Source organism: Gracilinanus agilis, chromosome 3 (assembly GCF_016433145.1).
Source record: "Gracilinanus agilis isolate LMUSP501 chromosome 3, AgileGrace, whole genome shotgun sequence".
Lineage (NCBI taxonomy): Eukaryota > Metazoa > Chordata > Mammalia > Didelphimorphia > Didelphidae > Gracilinanus > Gracilinanus agilis.
This window is the reverse complement of record NC_058132.1, coordinates 97,192,835-97,207,278: the sequence shown is the minus strand read 5'-3', so window position 1 is coordinate 97,207,278 and position 14,444 is coordinate 97,192,835. Positions and strand designations below refer to the sequence as shown.

At 42.2% G+C, this 14,444-nt stretch overlaps 1 protein-coding gene across 1 annotated transcript in view; it reads left to right on the top strand.

The window, feature by feature from the left end:
• Positions 1-10,199, top strand: part of MAP6 (microtubule associated protein 6) — a 70,222-nt gene extending 60,023 nt beyond the window's left edge. The window contains exon 5 of the mRNA XM_044665994.1: positions 9,883-10,199. Within this exon, the coding sequence (XP_044521929.1) occupies positions 9,883-10,144 (262 nt within the window). The 3' untranslated portion in view covers positions 10,145-10,199. The remainder of the gene's footprint in view (positions 1-9,882) is intronic.
• The last annotated feature ends 4,245 nt before the right edge of the window (positions 10,200-14,444 follow it).

Below are 14,444 nucleotides of genomic sequence, written 5' to 3'. Positions count from 1 at the left end.
ACCTTATAAATGATTAAATTAGCATTAAAGCAAGTCACAAATATCTGCTGCTCCTTGTGTATGACAGAGACAGAGAGAATATGAACTTTTAGAGTTTTAGATGTCTAAATAGTTGATGCCCCTATCACAACTATATTGAGCTTCCATTTCCTGGTATGTTTTCCACACTCCTCAAAGTCCGCCTTCTGTACAGAAGGTTCTTATAACAATATTCTCTTTCTACCTCTATTGATGTTTATTCAGATATTCTCCACCATGGTCCCCTTCTTCCCTCTTCCCCTACCATTGGGTTCCTGGATTTCCTCATCTACTCTCTTGTTATACAATGCTGCTCTGCCAATCAAACTCTTGTCTCTTGTGTTTGTTTGTTTGAAATAAGATCCATGGTGGTTAGTCCCATCCCACCAAGACTCAAAGATACCCATGACATAAAAATTGCCTCCTTGGATTATAATCTCTAATTCACCTTGTTTTTAGTAGCCATCCTTGGTACCTTTGTTTATAGATATTGATGGCCACAACTTTTATTACTTACACTTTTCTTGAATCCTGTTTTCTGAGAATTGCGGATCTTTTTTTTAATTATTCTATGTTAAACTCACTATTCTTTTAAGGTTCCAAGTTTGTCCAATCTGTTTAAACAAGTTTTTATTTCCCCTTCCCCTTCTTTGTCTACTTTAAACTCCTCTTGGTTTGATTCACAAGACTAGATTCACAATTCACAATTCACAAATGGATTTTTATCAGCCCCTTTTTGGGTGCATTGCATCTTCCCTCCCTCTTCCCCCTAAGCCCATCATTCCTGTAGCTCAGCCAAATGTATCAGAAATGAGCCATTCTTCTGATATCTTGCCTTTCCAAGGGTCCTGCAGTCATTAATGACTGAAAGCTTGTCAGGTAGTGGGAGAATAATAGATCATGTTCTTTGATGTGCAATGAATAGTGAGAAAGAGCCGAGTTCAAATTTAGCCTCAGATACTTGCTAGCTATGTGAACCGGGGCAAGTCACTTAATCTTACACTTAACAGAGGTTAACTAAAAAGGGGATAAATAGTACCTATCTCACAATGTTATTGAGGATCAGATGGAATAATGTTTATAAAAAGTGCTTTGTACAGGGCCTGCCAAATAGTAGTGCTTATTCCTTTCCCTCCTTTTACTTCTCAGAGTTCAGTTCCATAGAATTTTGTAAAAAGGATTTTTATCAGGCTAAATGTACCCACAAAATGTCTAAGATGAAAAAGATAAACAGTATTCAATTCAACAAACATTTATTCAGACTACAGCTATGTACAAGGGGCTCTGCTGGACTAAGGGCTAAATAAAGATCATCGCCATCATCATCATCATCACCTGCATTTATATAGCACTCTAAGGTTGGCTAAGCACTTTACACATGTATTATTAACTCAAGTATCTCCATTTCCATCACACTTCAAGATTTTCACGGCACTGCTCACAATCGCCACATGTGGGCTGAAGTGGACGGATTCATGGTCATCCTCATTTTCACTGGAGGAACTAGGCAGAGAAATGAGATTACTTTCCCAGGGTCAGAAAGGAAGGAAGTGCTGCTAGAGCTACCGAGAACTAATATTCTATGCTCTAAGATCCATCTAGCTCTAACATTCTGTGTTCTAAGATTTCTGCCATTTCTGAACATTCTTTGTTCTGTGTGCTAGCTAGCTCTAGCTAACCCAATTTGCAGGTTTCAATGGCTTCTCCTCATTATATCATGCATGGACATTAACCATGTTTCTAGATCTAAAAGGGATCTTACAAATCACCTAGCCTACATCATTTTACTGATAAGGAAACTGAGGCCCCCAAAAGTCAAATGACTCACTCTAGGTCTCAAATATAGTCAACTACAAGGCTTAGTTTCCAAACCAGACCCTTTGGTTTCAAATCCAATGTTCCCTTTATCTTACATCACTGTCATTGCCTTCAGAGAATCTATAATGTAGGAGGAGGATAAGACGGGGACATTTAAGGTCACATATCTAAGAACAAGCACAAGAGGAAGGGGCAGTGCTAGGAGAGTGTGGGTGGGCTTGGTGGGGCAGCAAGGTGGCTCAGTGGATATGAGAGTCAGTGCTAGAGATATGAGGAGGGTACAAATATGGCCTCAGACACTTCCTAGCCGTATGACCCTGGGCAAGTCACTTAATTCCAATTATCTAGACATTTCTGCTCTTCTGCCTTGGAACTAATCCAATTCTAAGACAGGAAGTAAGGGTTTTCTAAAAGTTTGTTGGAGACAAGGAACAGCCATTTACCCCAACCATTTGTCCACAATTATAAGCAGCAACATAGAATACTTTAAATTTTGTTTCTGTGGAAAGACAACAATCATATAGTGGAGAGGACACTCAGCCAGGTGAGTGAGAATCCTTGTTCTGTTATTTACTAGATGAATCATGTAAGATGAATCAATGGCCCTGTCTGTATTTCCCACTTCGTGCCCTCTTGTGTACTTCTGCTGCTCAACCATGGGCAAGTTACTTCTTCCCCCATGGCCCAAGTTTCTCTATCTGTAAAATGGGGAGATTGAATTCAATCATCTTTAAAGTTCCGTCTAGCTAATAGTTCATGCATAAGAACCCATCCAGTTGTAACATTCTGTGTTCTAAGATTTCTGCCAGCCCTAACATTCTTTGTCCATGTTCTAAACTCCCTTCCATCTCTAATATTGCATGTTCTGAGGTTCCTTCCAGCTCTAGCATTCCTTGTTACGTCTTCAAAGCTCCTATCCTTAACATTCTGTGTTCTAATATTTCCTTCAGCTCTGACATTCTTTGTTCTGTGTTCTAACCATCCATCTTTAACATTCTGTATTGCAAGATTTCTACTAGTGTTCTAACATTCCTTGTTTTATGTTTTAAACTCCCTTCTATCTCTAATATCTTATGGTCTGAAGTTTATTCGTTCTATATTCTAAACTCCCTTTAAGCTCCTACAATCTTTATATTGTCTAAAAATGTGACAAGAATTGGAGAAGCCAAATTCCTCTGATCCTTTAAGCTCAGACTCAAACAAAGGTGGCTTTTGTTTTCCCAGATATTGCTTGGTTTATTTTTATTGACGTGGCAAAAACAACTTAGTCTTTTGGGAGATCTTCTGTAGCCTCACCTGACAGAACAGTTTGTCAGTTTTGCCAGTATGGTTGGCAAGCATAATGGTGGGGACCTGTTCATGTCAGAAGATGCTTGCAGGCCTGAGGTTTATATAATTATCACTAAACAGCTAGCTGTATGGGGAAGAGTATTTGGTTTTTTTCAGGTGCTCCAAGATGTCTTTGAATCATGGGAATATGCTAGAAGAGGATACGTACACCATACTGGCTTGAGATTGGCAAGTTAATGGCGGTAGCAGATTTTACTGGCACAGAATAATGAGACAAGAGCATTAGCAATAAATAATAAACAGCCTGACCTTAAGTTCAAAGACAAGGATAGAAATAAAGCACTAGACTGGGTTCTAGTGCCAGCTCAGCCACTGGCTTGCTTATAATTTGGATAGGTCCAGACTTCCTTTTCTAGGCCTCAGTTTCATCCTCTGTAAAGTGAGGGAGTTGAACTAGATAATCCTTAAAGTCCCTTCTAACTTTAAAAAGTGATTTTTAAAAGAAAATGGTAGAGGGGGAAAAAGGGAAAAGAAATGAGAACTATAGAAGAAAGATTTGGAAAAGAATTAACAGCTCAGAACAAGAGGTACAAAATAAATTTATCCAGTGATTCTAGAAAGCTAGGTTAGGCACCATGTTGGTGAATCCATGGCATGTATGCCTCTGTATATACTGGAAGGGGCTGTTCTCCCCCTCTCCACTGCTCCTGAGGACATTTTTCACATACCCCACCCCTCTTCCCAGCAGCCCAATGAGAGTACTTCCTCCCCTGTCTGGGATAATGTAGGGGTTTCACAGGCAGCTTGAGGGTGCAGCTTGGGCACACAGTCTCTAAAAGGTTCACCATCTCTGGTAGGGCTTTAAAAGTGAAGAGGAAAAGAGTTTTTAAAACTAAAGGTTGAGGGTTGGGGGGTCAGCTAGATGGCTCTGTGGAAAGAGTGCCAGGCTTGCAGTCAAGAAGACTCACCTCAGATACTTACTAGCTTTGTGACCCTGAGTGAGTCACTTAACCCTGTTTGACTCAGTAAAAAAAAAAAAAAGAAAGAAAAAAGGGATGGTGGTGGTGGTAGTGGTAAAGAGGTAAAGAGGGTTGTTTTGTTTTATTTTATCCTAGGGGCAATAGGGAGCCACTGGAATTAACTGAAGTTAATGTGAGTCATCTGAATAGAAATGATAATTAAATTGATGGGAGCTGATGAGGTTAAGAGAAAATACAGAAAGAGAAGAGAGTTCAGAATAGAACCTAGGGAAACACCCACAATTGAGACCATATCAATCATCTAACAAAGGAAATAGCAGTCAGGTAGGAGGAAAACCAGGAAAGAGCACAGTTACAAAAACCCAGAGAGGAGAGAGACTCCAAGAGGAGAGGATGGTCAATGGTGCCAAATGTGATACATAAATTGAGAAAAGAACATAAGATTTGTTAAGAAATTGTTGGTAACTTAGAAGAGAACAGTTTCAGGTAAGTGATGAGATCAGAAGCCATATTGCAAAGAGTTGAGGAATGGGCAATAGGGGAGGAAGTGAAGGCAGTTTTTTTTTCTAGGCATTTAGTTGAGAAAGGCATGAGAGACATAAGATGATAAGCAGATAAAAGAGAGAACTAGGTGCTCTTTTTAGTAATCTGATATTTGGAGTACCAACTCCCCAGTCAATCGTTTTTTTTAAAAACCCTTACCTTCCACCTTAGAACCACTATGTATTTCCTCTCTCTAACACAAACTCTAGGAACCATCATTTCCCTCCAGGGTTCATATCATTTTTACCTCACCAACCATTTCCTCCCTGTTGGGGAGAATGAGATTCAGAAAAGAATTTCCCTTTATTGAGTTTTTCTCCTTCAAAAGGATGAAATTACCACTAAGACAAGTAGAGAAGTTATTTGAAGCTCTGTTTTTTTCCCAGAGAGAGTTCAAGCAGATTTCTGGATAATTGAGATCCCCAATTATTACTCTCAAACCATATTTGTGTGTACAGATGTGTGGTCTGTTTCACAAACTCCCCATCTCTTTCTTCATTCTGTTTAAATGATTTCCAGTTATAATGACAGCATTTCTATTTCTCTCTCTCTCCATTGGACTTCACCTAAATGCTCTCCATTATGCTTTCCCCCAACCAGTTCTTGGATTTCCTTATATAATTAGCCTTTCAGTCAACTAATATTTATTAGGCATCTACTATATGTCAGGCACCATGCCAAGCACTGTAGGTACAAAAGACAACAAAAAGTCCCTGTTCTCAAGGACCCTAATGGGAGAAACAACATTCAAACACCATGGACAAACAAGATAAACTGAGGGTAACCTCAGAGAGAAGGCACTAAAATTAAGGACTAGAAGAAATTTCTAGACTCAGATGGGATTTTATCTGAGTCTTGAAAGAAATCAAGAAGATAAGAGGTAGAGATGAGGAGCAAGAGCATTCCGGGTATAGGGGACAGCCCCAGGAAATGAAATGCTCAGAGTTAGAGATGGATTGATTTTTTTGAGTAATAAAGAGACCAGTGTCCCTGGATCATGGGGGGAGTAAGGTGTAAGAAGCCTGGAAAGGTGGCAGGGCAGGGAGAGGTTATAATGGTTTCAAAAGCCAAACAGTGGCTTTCCTATGTGATCCTAGGGGTAAGAGGAAACTGCCAGAGTTTATTGAATAGGGATGTGATATGTCCAGATTTGCATTTTAGGAAAATCAGTTTGACAGCTCAGTGGAGAATGGACTGAAGTAAGGAAAGACTTGTGGCAGGGGAACCAATCAGACTTGCTATATAGCCAGGTATGAGGTGATGAAAGCCTGAAAGAGAAGGGGGGTAGGGAGTTGCAATGTCAGAATAAAGAAAGGGGGTTTTAGAAGAGATGCTCTGAAGGTAGAAATGACAGGAATTATCAACTGATTGCATATGTAGGGGTGAGAGAGATTAAGGACTCAAGGATGACACCTAGGTTGTGAGCCAGTGTGACTGGGAGGACAGTGGTGCCCTTGACAGGCAAAGTAGAGTTAGGAAGAGGGGAAGAGGCTTATGGGGAAAGATAATGAGTTCTGTTTGGTATATTTTGAGTTTAGGGTGCCTTCAGGAATCCAGTTAGAGATGTCTAAAAGGCAATTAAAGATAGGAGACTGGAGGGCAGAAGAGAGGTTAGGGCTGAATGAGTAGATCTGTGTTATTCTAGAAGTCTATGAAGTCAATACAAGGAAAGCCTTCCTAACATTTAGAGCTATTCAGAAATAAAATGAATTACCCCATCAAGTTATGAGGTCCTTATTAATGGAAGTTTCCCAGCAGAAGGTGACTGAATGGCCAATTATCATGGAAATTGTGAGGAAATTCCTACCCAAGATGGGCTGTATTATATGACCCCCTGAGGTTCCTTTTAGCTTTGAGATTGTATGATTCTGTGGCTGATCTTTACAGCCCCTTGAAGCTGATAATCTGGCCTTCCTGAGAGCACCTGTAATAAGGAAGCTCACTGCCCCATAAGGAGGCCTGTTTCAAGTCAAAACAATTGGATACATAGAAATTCATAGGTTCTGTGGAGTCCCAGACATATTTGAAGAAACAAAGGGTTTTCCAATATGAGGATGAGAATTTAGAATTCAGTGTTCCAAATTTCCATTTAAAAACATCAAAATTCAAATAGAAAACACTATTTCTATGATAACTTGGCACTTACTCAGATGATTGCAGTGTCTTATCAGTGGGAAATATCCCCTCCAGTGATTCAGCTTGCAATCTCTCCACATCTTCTCATCCTGTCTCATCCAAGCCTTTCTAGAAAAATCTTATGTAAAGTACCCATCCAAAGCATTGGATGCTTTCCTCCAATTTTATCCCACATACACATTATTGCCAAAAACTAGCGGGGGGAAAACCCTCTTTGATTATCCTCACTGAATTACAGTCTGAAAAGGAGTAGGGAGTAGCTAATAAATTGTTTTCCCTGTGTCCAAGTTCATTAGTGAAACAATGAATTCAGAAACTTGGACATCTGGCTCAGTGTATCACATCATCAATGGTCCCTTCACCTCCCACCATGCTTTCATTTTGAGTTCCTAATCAATGGTCTTTGTGTACAAGACCCTATCAAGTAAAAGCACTTACTTGTTCCTGACTATATTCCAGGCTAAAGAGAGAAGATATATCCAATAAATAGTGCTCATTGATCAAAAAGTGAGATAGAATGAACACTGAACTGGGAGCCAGGACAATAGGGTTCTGATCCAAGTTCTGACACACATCGTGTGACTTCAGGTTCTTCTATACCTCTCATCTCTGTAAAATGGGTGGACCAAATAATCTCTCTAAATTCCATTCCAACTTTAATATTCTATATTCAAAGGTTCCATCCAGCTCTAATAGTCTATACTCTATTCTCTCTCTTACCACCCTTAACTCATTCTGCTCTGTTTTGTCCTCGTTCACGTCTATATCTTATACCTCCTATGAAACTGTGAGTTCTTTGTAGACAAGGATTGCATCTCCTTCATCTGTTTATTCCCCCTTAATGCTGAGGACAGGGCCACACACAGCAATTGTCCAGGGAATGGATGAATGTATAAATGGATGAATGGATGGATGAATTGGGGTCTGTCGAAAGGTAGTTTTTATGAAAGTGTTAAAAAACACCAATATGACACTGGGGTCAGAATAGGTAGGTTTAAATCCTAGTCCCACCGTTTACTGAGTGACCCTGAGCAAATCACTTAAGCCTCAGTTTCCTCATTTGTAAAATAGGAGTAATAATACTTGAACTACTTATATCACAGAGTCGGTCATTGTGAAGAAAACACCATGTAACCTTAAAGCTCTATAGAAATGGACCCCATTATGGTTATGTTCAAAATCCCTTCCAGCTTTGACATTTGTATTCTATGGTCCCTTCTGTTTCTGGTATCTTACATTCTGTGGCCACTTCTAACTTTAATAGTCTATTCTACATGAGAAAATATATGAGGAGTGGGCAGCTGGGTAGCTCAGTAGATTGAGAGCCAGGCCTAGAGACAGGAAGTCCTGGGTTCAAATCTGGCCTCAGATACTTCCCAGCTGTGTGACCCTGGGCAAGTCACTTAACCCTCATTGCCTAGCCCTTACTGCTCTTCTGCCTTGGAACCAATACACAGTACTGATTCTAAGGGTTTAAAAAATTGATATATGAGGAAAGCATACTTTGAAGAAAAAAAAGGTCAAGCCATGTAAATGTAGATTATTACTAAGGAAGCTAAGCATTCTCATTTCCATTTGGCTTATGCTATGGGCCTTGATTTCCCCATCTTGACTTGATGCCTAATAGTAATAATAATAATAATAATAATAATAACAAATAAATAAATAATGACTCCTATTTATATAATGCTTTACAACCTGCCCTCAGATCAGTTCCAGCTTCCAGTCTTCACATCCCTGGGCTGAACATACCTTTTTTAATCATTTGATACCAAAGTAGACCTCAGCCCAACCCAGTTTGCTAAAACATTATCAAATTCTACACTCAGGGAGGCAAATGAATAAGTTTCCCTCCAGGGACATGGCACCACTTTTATGCATTATGACCTCTATGATGGGGAATGCCAAAGAGGACAAGGGGAGAAGTGACTAAAAGACCACAGAACTGTGCAGAAATGGGGAAGTGGGAGTCAGTGGAAGCAGAAGGTAAGGGCTTCTTCATGTCTACCATCATTTCAACATCCTCACCCCACCTGAAATCCAAGCCACCAAATGCACAAAAGTTACTTGTGAACTTGGGCAATTAATTTCCCTTCTTTGGAGAAAGTGCTCTGCTTTACCCACCTCTGAAAGATTTATTGTGAAGATCAGATAGCATAAAGGTCAATTCCTCTCTCTAGACCTCAGTTTCCTTATTTGTTAAATGGGGGTGATAACACCTCTCATACCTGCCTTCTGAGGGTTACTAGAAAGATCAGGTGACCTTAGAAAAGTCACTTCCCTTCTTTGGGGCTCAGTTTCCTCAGTTGTATAATGAAAGGGTTGGGCACTGCCATCTGCCCATGCTTACCACTTTGCCAAGGAAATAAATAAAGCATCAGAAGATGGGAGAAGACCACTTCTGAAAACGTGTTCCTCATGTCTTTGGCAGGTGGACAAAGAGAGGAAAAAGCAGTGGTATTAGCTGTTGGGGTCTTTGTTTTGTGATCTAACATGGAAGGGACGTGCCAGGCTAGCTTGGAAGAGGAGCAGGAGGGTATAGCCTCAGCCAGTGATGGGCAAACTTTTTAAAGAGGGGGCCAAAGGACAGGAAACGCTCATCTGTCAGTCTGTTTCTAAGGCAACTCTTTCGAAGCTTCATTGTATTGTATCCTACTCATGGTATTCATCAGATTAGGAATAATGTCCTGGGGCCGGATAGGACTTTTCAGGGGCCACATGTGGCCTGCAGGCCATAGTTTGCCCATCACTGGCCTAGGCTAAGTGGTAAAGCGAGATGTGCCTGTCAGAGGACATTGAGTCTTGGTATGGTATCATCACCATGTCATTGAGAATCCGTTCTTGTGGGCCACGGGCAGGTTATAATCAATTGGCAAGTGCATTGAATAGCTGAACCCTGCCCCCAGCCCAAGCTCTAGCTTTGAGAACATGCTGGTATTAACAGCTCTCTAACTGGACCTCCAGTTAGGGGTCATCTTCCTGGGTGTCCCTGGGGTGTCCCCCATTAGTCCACAAGCTATCAGACAGAATGTGCTTGGCTCCCAGCCATGGCTACCCCCTGTAGCCTCCACAGTGACCACTTCTCTCTCCTTTCTAGGATCCCAGCCCAACCCAAGAGCTCGGCCCAACCGGGAAGCCCAGTCCAACCCAGCAGCCCAGCCCAGCCCACCAATCCAGCTCAACCCGCCACTGGGGATTCAGATAAGGATCAAGGTCCCGTAGGCCAGGAGCTGCCTGCTGTGGCTGAGATCCCAGAAGCGCCCCGGACAGAATGTAACGAAGGGTCACCCAAACCCTCGGTCCCTGAGCTGCTGCCAAAGGAGCTGCCAAGGAAGGAACTTCCTTCTGAGGGCCTGTGAAGACACACTCATAGTCTGCATGAAACATGTGCTGTATTGTCTTGCTGGAGTCCAATAAAACTGGTGTCATTGATGGAATTGGCTTGACTGTGTCTGGTCAGGGTGGGATATGCTTATGGGTCAGGGTATCAACCTCTGATGCAAAACCACCTGGGAAAAGGCAAACAGGCCAAGGAAGTGCTAACCAGAATGTCACCATTTAGAGTCAGGGGATCCTGGGTTCAAATCTGGCCTCAGACCCTTCCTAGCTGTGTGACCCTGGGCAAGTCACTTGACCCCCATTGCCTAGCCCTTATCACTCTTCTGTCTTGGAACCAATACATGGAATTGATTCTAAGAAGTAAGGTGAGGGTTTTAATTTTTTTTTATCATAGTATCAGAAATCAATAAAGTAGCATTAATGAACATATTACAACAGCCCCCTCCTCTTCTTGTCTGTAGGCAGTTCCCTTCCTAGCTGTTCTCACAGGGATCTGACAAGGTAAAACATCCTGGAGCTTTTCTACTTACTGTAAAACCTCTCAGATAGTCAGTGTCTCTTGGTATGATACAGGGACTCAGAGCGCATCTCTCAAGGGAACGTGGACTCTGAAAACTGACAGCAAGCAGGGATGAGGTGTCTCTTTCTGGCAGCCACTTTTCTAATTTCTAGCTGTTTTCAAGTATCTTAATTTAGTTGTCTCTTCCCCTAAAGGCATAACGAGCCTGGGTTTGTAGCCTTACAAAACTGGTGGGCAAGGAAGAAAGCGTTTGGGTACCATTCACAGAAGACTTCATATTCAGCTCCCATATATCCCAATATCTCAAGGTATAGGTAAAAAGATTCCAGGGTGGCTCCACCCAGCTAGAGCCTGGCTATAGTATCAAGAAAAACTTCTGTCACTGTGTTTCCAGGATATTCTTTGTTTCTTTTGCCCTGAAAATTCCTCTCTGTTCCCCTTAGCCCAACAGCCAGTGCCAACCAATGTCGTCTCCTTTTAAAATCTCCCCAGGTGACCATGTCCTGCAGATATGCCCCCAGGTGAGGTGATTATATTGCTGCTGGCCAGGGCCCACCTACTTATTATCCAGGTAATCAGACTCCCTAGAATCACACTGCATTGTTTCAAAGAGGTCACATCTCATTTGCCTTCCCGGTTCTCTTGTTTGCCTTCCTGAGGGCACAGTGAGCTCTGGGCTCTGAGAGTCCATTGGAAAATACAAGACCAGAAGCCTACTATTCTGCTTTTTATGGGGAGATTAAAAAAGATCCACAAACAAGGAAGCAGACTGGTCCCCTCGTTAGGACTATTGCTAACAGTTGCTACCTTCCTTCCTCTTAGCTCATTTTTCCTGCCTTCCTGTATATAATTTTAAAACAAACAAATAAAAAATGGTGGACAATCTCTTACCCATTGAGGCAGCCAGGTGGTGCCACAGAGCAGAGTTCCCTGGGCCTGGAGTCAGTGCTGGGGGGTGGGAGGGCAAGAAGGAAAGAAAAATGAATAAACAACAGAAAAAGAAAAAAAGAAATTATAATCGCTAGCTTCTATCCAGGTAATGGACAAAAAGCAAATGGAACAGAGGAGGACCAAGGAACACCAAGCAAAAATGCAGAAACTCCAGCAAATTGGACTCATGCTTTGGAAAGACTCAAAACATAATTCAAAAAAACAATAAAGAGAGGCTGAAGACAGTTGGGAAAAGAACTTAAAAAGCAAAATAGGTCATCTGGAAACAGAGGCACATGAACTAAAACAAGAAAATAATGTCTTAAAAGCCAGAATTGACCATCTTGAAATGAGGCAAAGAAATTTAAAGATGACCTACAAAGAAAAGCAGACCAGAAGGAAAAGAATGACCAAAAAGCCAGGGATGAAATTCAGTCTTCAAATATAACTTCAGATACATGCTAGCTATATCAGGAAAGAATATAGCATTAATTAAGCATCTCACCATGTGCCAGGAACTGGGTTAAGCACTTTACAAATATTATCTCATTTGATCTTCACAACTACCCTGAGAGGGAGGTGCTATTATGATCTCTACTTTACAGTTGAGAAAATTGAGCTAGACAGAGAGGTCTATCACTAATATCACAAATCACTAGCGGTGATTTGCTCAGTCACAGACCCAGTAAGTGTCTGAAGATGGATTTGAACTCAAGTCTTCCTGACTGTAGGCCCAGTATTCTATCCACTGAGCCATCATGCTGTCTCTGAGGAAGAGCTAAAAACTGGGTCAGGAGACAAGCCAGGAACAATGAAGTAAGAGCCAGAGCAAGGCTATGAATAGGAAAGCTATGGAATGAGATCACATCATCTCAGGGGTGAAAGGGCCCCTAGGAGGTCATCTAGGATTACCCCGACCTGAGCAGGAATACTTTCTAAACCCTCCCTGTGTAGCACCCCTTCTAAGCTGACCCTCTAAATCACTGCTCACACCGGCAACTGACAACTTCTCCCCTTAGGGTTCTAGGGATAGTCTTGAACAGTTGGGGTTTTTAATACTATCCATCAAGAGCCCCTATCTAGGGGCTTCATAGGGATGAGCACACCAGATGGGGGCTCTTTAGGAAAAGTATTAAAATTAACCACTTGATATATCCCTACTATCAATTAGCCAGTTGATCTCAATAAGCTTTTACTGAAATTTTACTGAGAAGGCATAGCAGGAAGAGAAAGCAAAAATGCCACCCCCCAACTTTAGGCACATCCCTCCTTTGCATATGCTCAATTCCTAAGGGAGACTGGGCTCAGCTTGAAAGCACAAAGGTAGTGAACTCATGTGGTCAGAGTGGGGAGGGGGGCCTCAAGACTTCTAGCCCGAGGAGTCCTTTTCTCTCTTCTTCAAGAATCCCCTGAAGGGGGCAGCTGGGTAGCTCAGTGGAGTGAGAGTCAGACCTAGAGACAGGAGGTCCTAGGTTCAAACCCGGCCTCAGCCACTTCCCGGCTGTGTGACCCTGGGCAAGTCACTTGACCCCCATTGCCCACCCTTGCCAATCTTCCACCTATGAGACAATACACCGAAGTACAGGGGTTTAAAAAAAAAGAACCCCCTGAGTTCACTTCTGGGACTGGCATCTCAACTGGGCTAGCTCCTTGTCAGACTGAAAGGCTCTACTGATAGGTAAATCCACTAGTAGGCCAGGTCAGTCCAGTACTGGATTGGATTAAGGAGGTTGTCCATTGTCTACACTGGATCCTCACCAGACTCAGCTACTGTCACCAGGCTCCGGGTGTCACTTCAGATGGCCTTGATGGATCTATCAGTCTCACCAGTTGCCAGGGCACTACCATCTCAAAATGTGCCTTACCTCTGCTCAGCAAAGAATAACCCCAAAAGGAGTAGGCACCAGCTCTTAAAGGACACATAATAGGGGGGAGATGAGGCAGCAGAAGCCACTGCTCCCATGAAGGCTCAGACAGTTTCTATTTCCCTAAATGCCAAGAAGGGAAAGTACAAAAAGGGCTGAGGAAGAAGGTATATCAATCCTTTTGTGTGCAGACCCAGTTCTGTTTCTATCATTAATCTTTCTGGCACCAAAGGCCAACCAGAAAACTCCTTCCCATATCTCATGACTAGGAGAAGGATGGAAGCCAGAAAATGTTACCCATGTTCTGTGAACCCCATCAGGAAAGACATACATATAATATAATATAATACTGTACAGTATTCCTGCATTGCTGTGAGGGCTGGGCTATTTCAGCCATGACTGCAACCAGTCAGTCCTCCATTCTACCTGAGAAACAATCACTCAGTTTTCATTCAAGTCTGCAGTTATGGGGAACTCACTACTTCTCAAAAGGTAGCAGTGGGCAATCCTCACATCGAGCCATCAGCAGCAATAAGACTAGGGAATTCACAAAAGCCACAGATGTGGTCTCTCAGGCACTCCAAAAAATAGAAGAGAGAGGGGAGATCTTGAAATTGTTTACCTCTGCCAGAAAGCCTTTTAGTCTCCTCCACTTCAGTAGGAATAAGTGACTGGCTTCCCAAAATGGAGCCAGCCCAGAGCCTAGATGGTACAGGATGTTGTAGTTTAGCAACTGGCAGATTTAGTCATTAAAGGATCTAAGTTCAATCCCCTACAACTTCCTGCTTATGTGACCCTAGACAAGTCACTTAATCTATGTTGGCCTCAGCTCCCTCATGGAGAAAATGAAGGGGTTCAACTCTGAGATCTCTTTCTAGCTCTAAATTTATGATTCTCAAGTCCAAAGTCAGCAGAAACTCCCTACATCTTCCTTCCTTCCTTCCTTCCTTCCTTCCTTCCTTCCTTCCTTCCTTCCTTCCTTCCTTCCTTCCTTCCTTCTTTCCT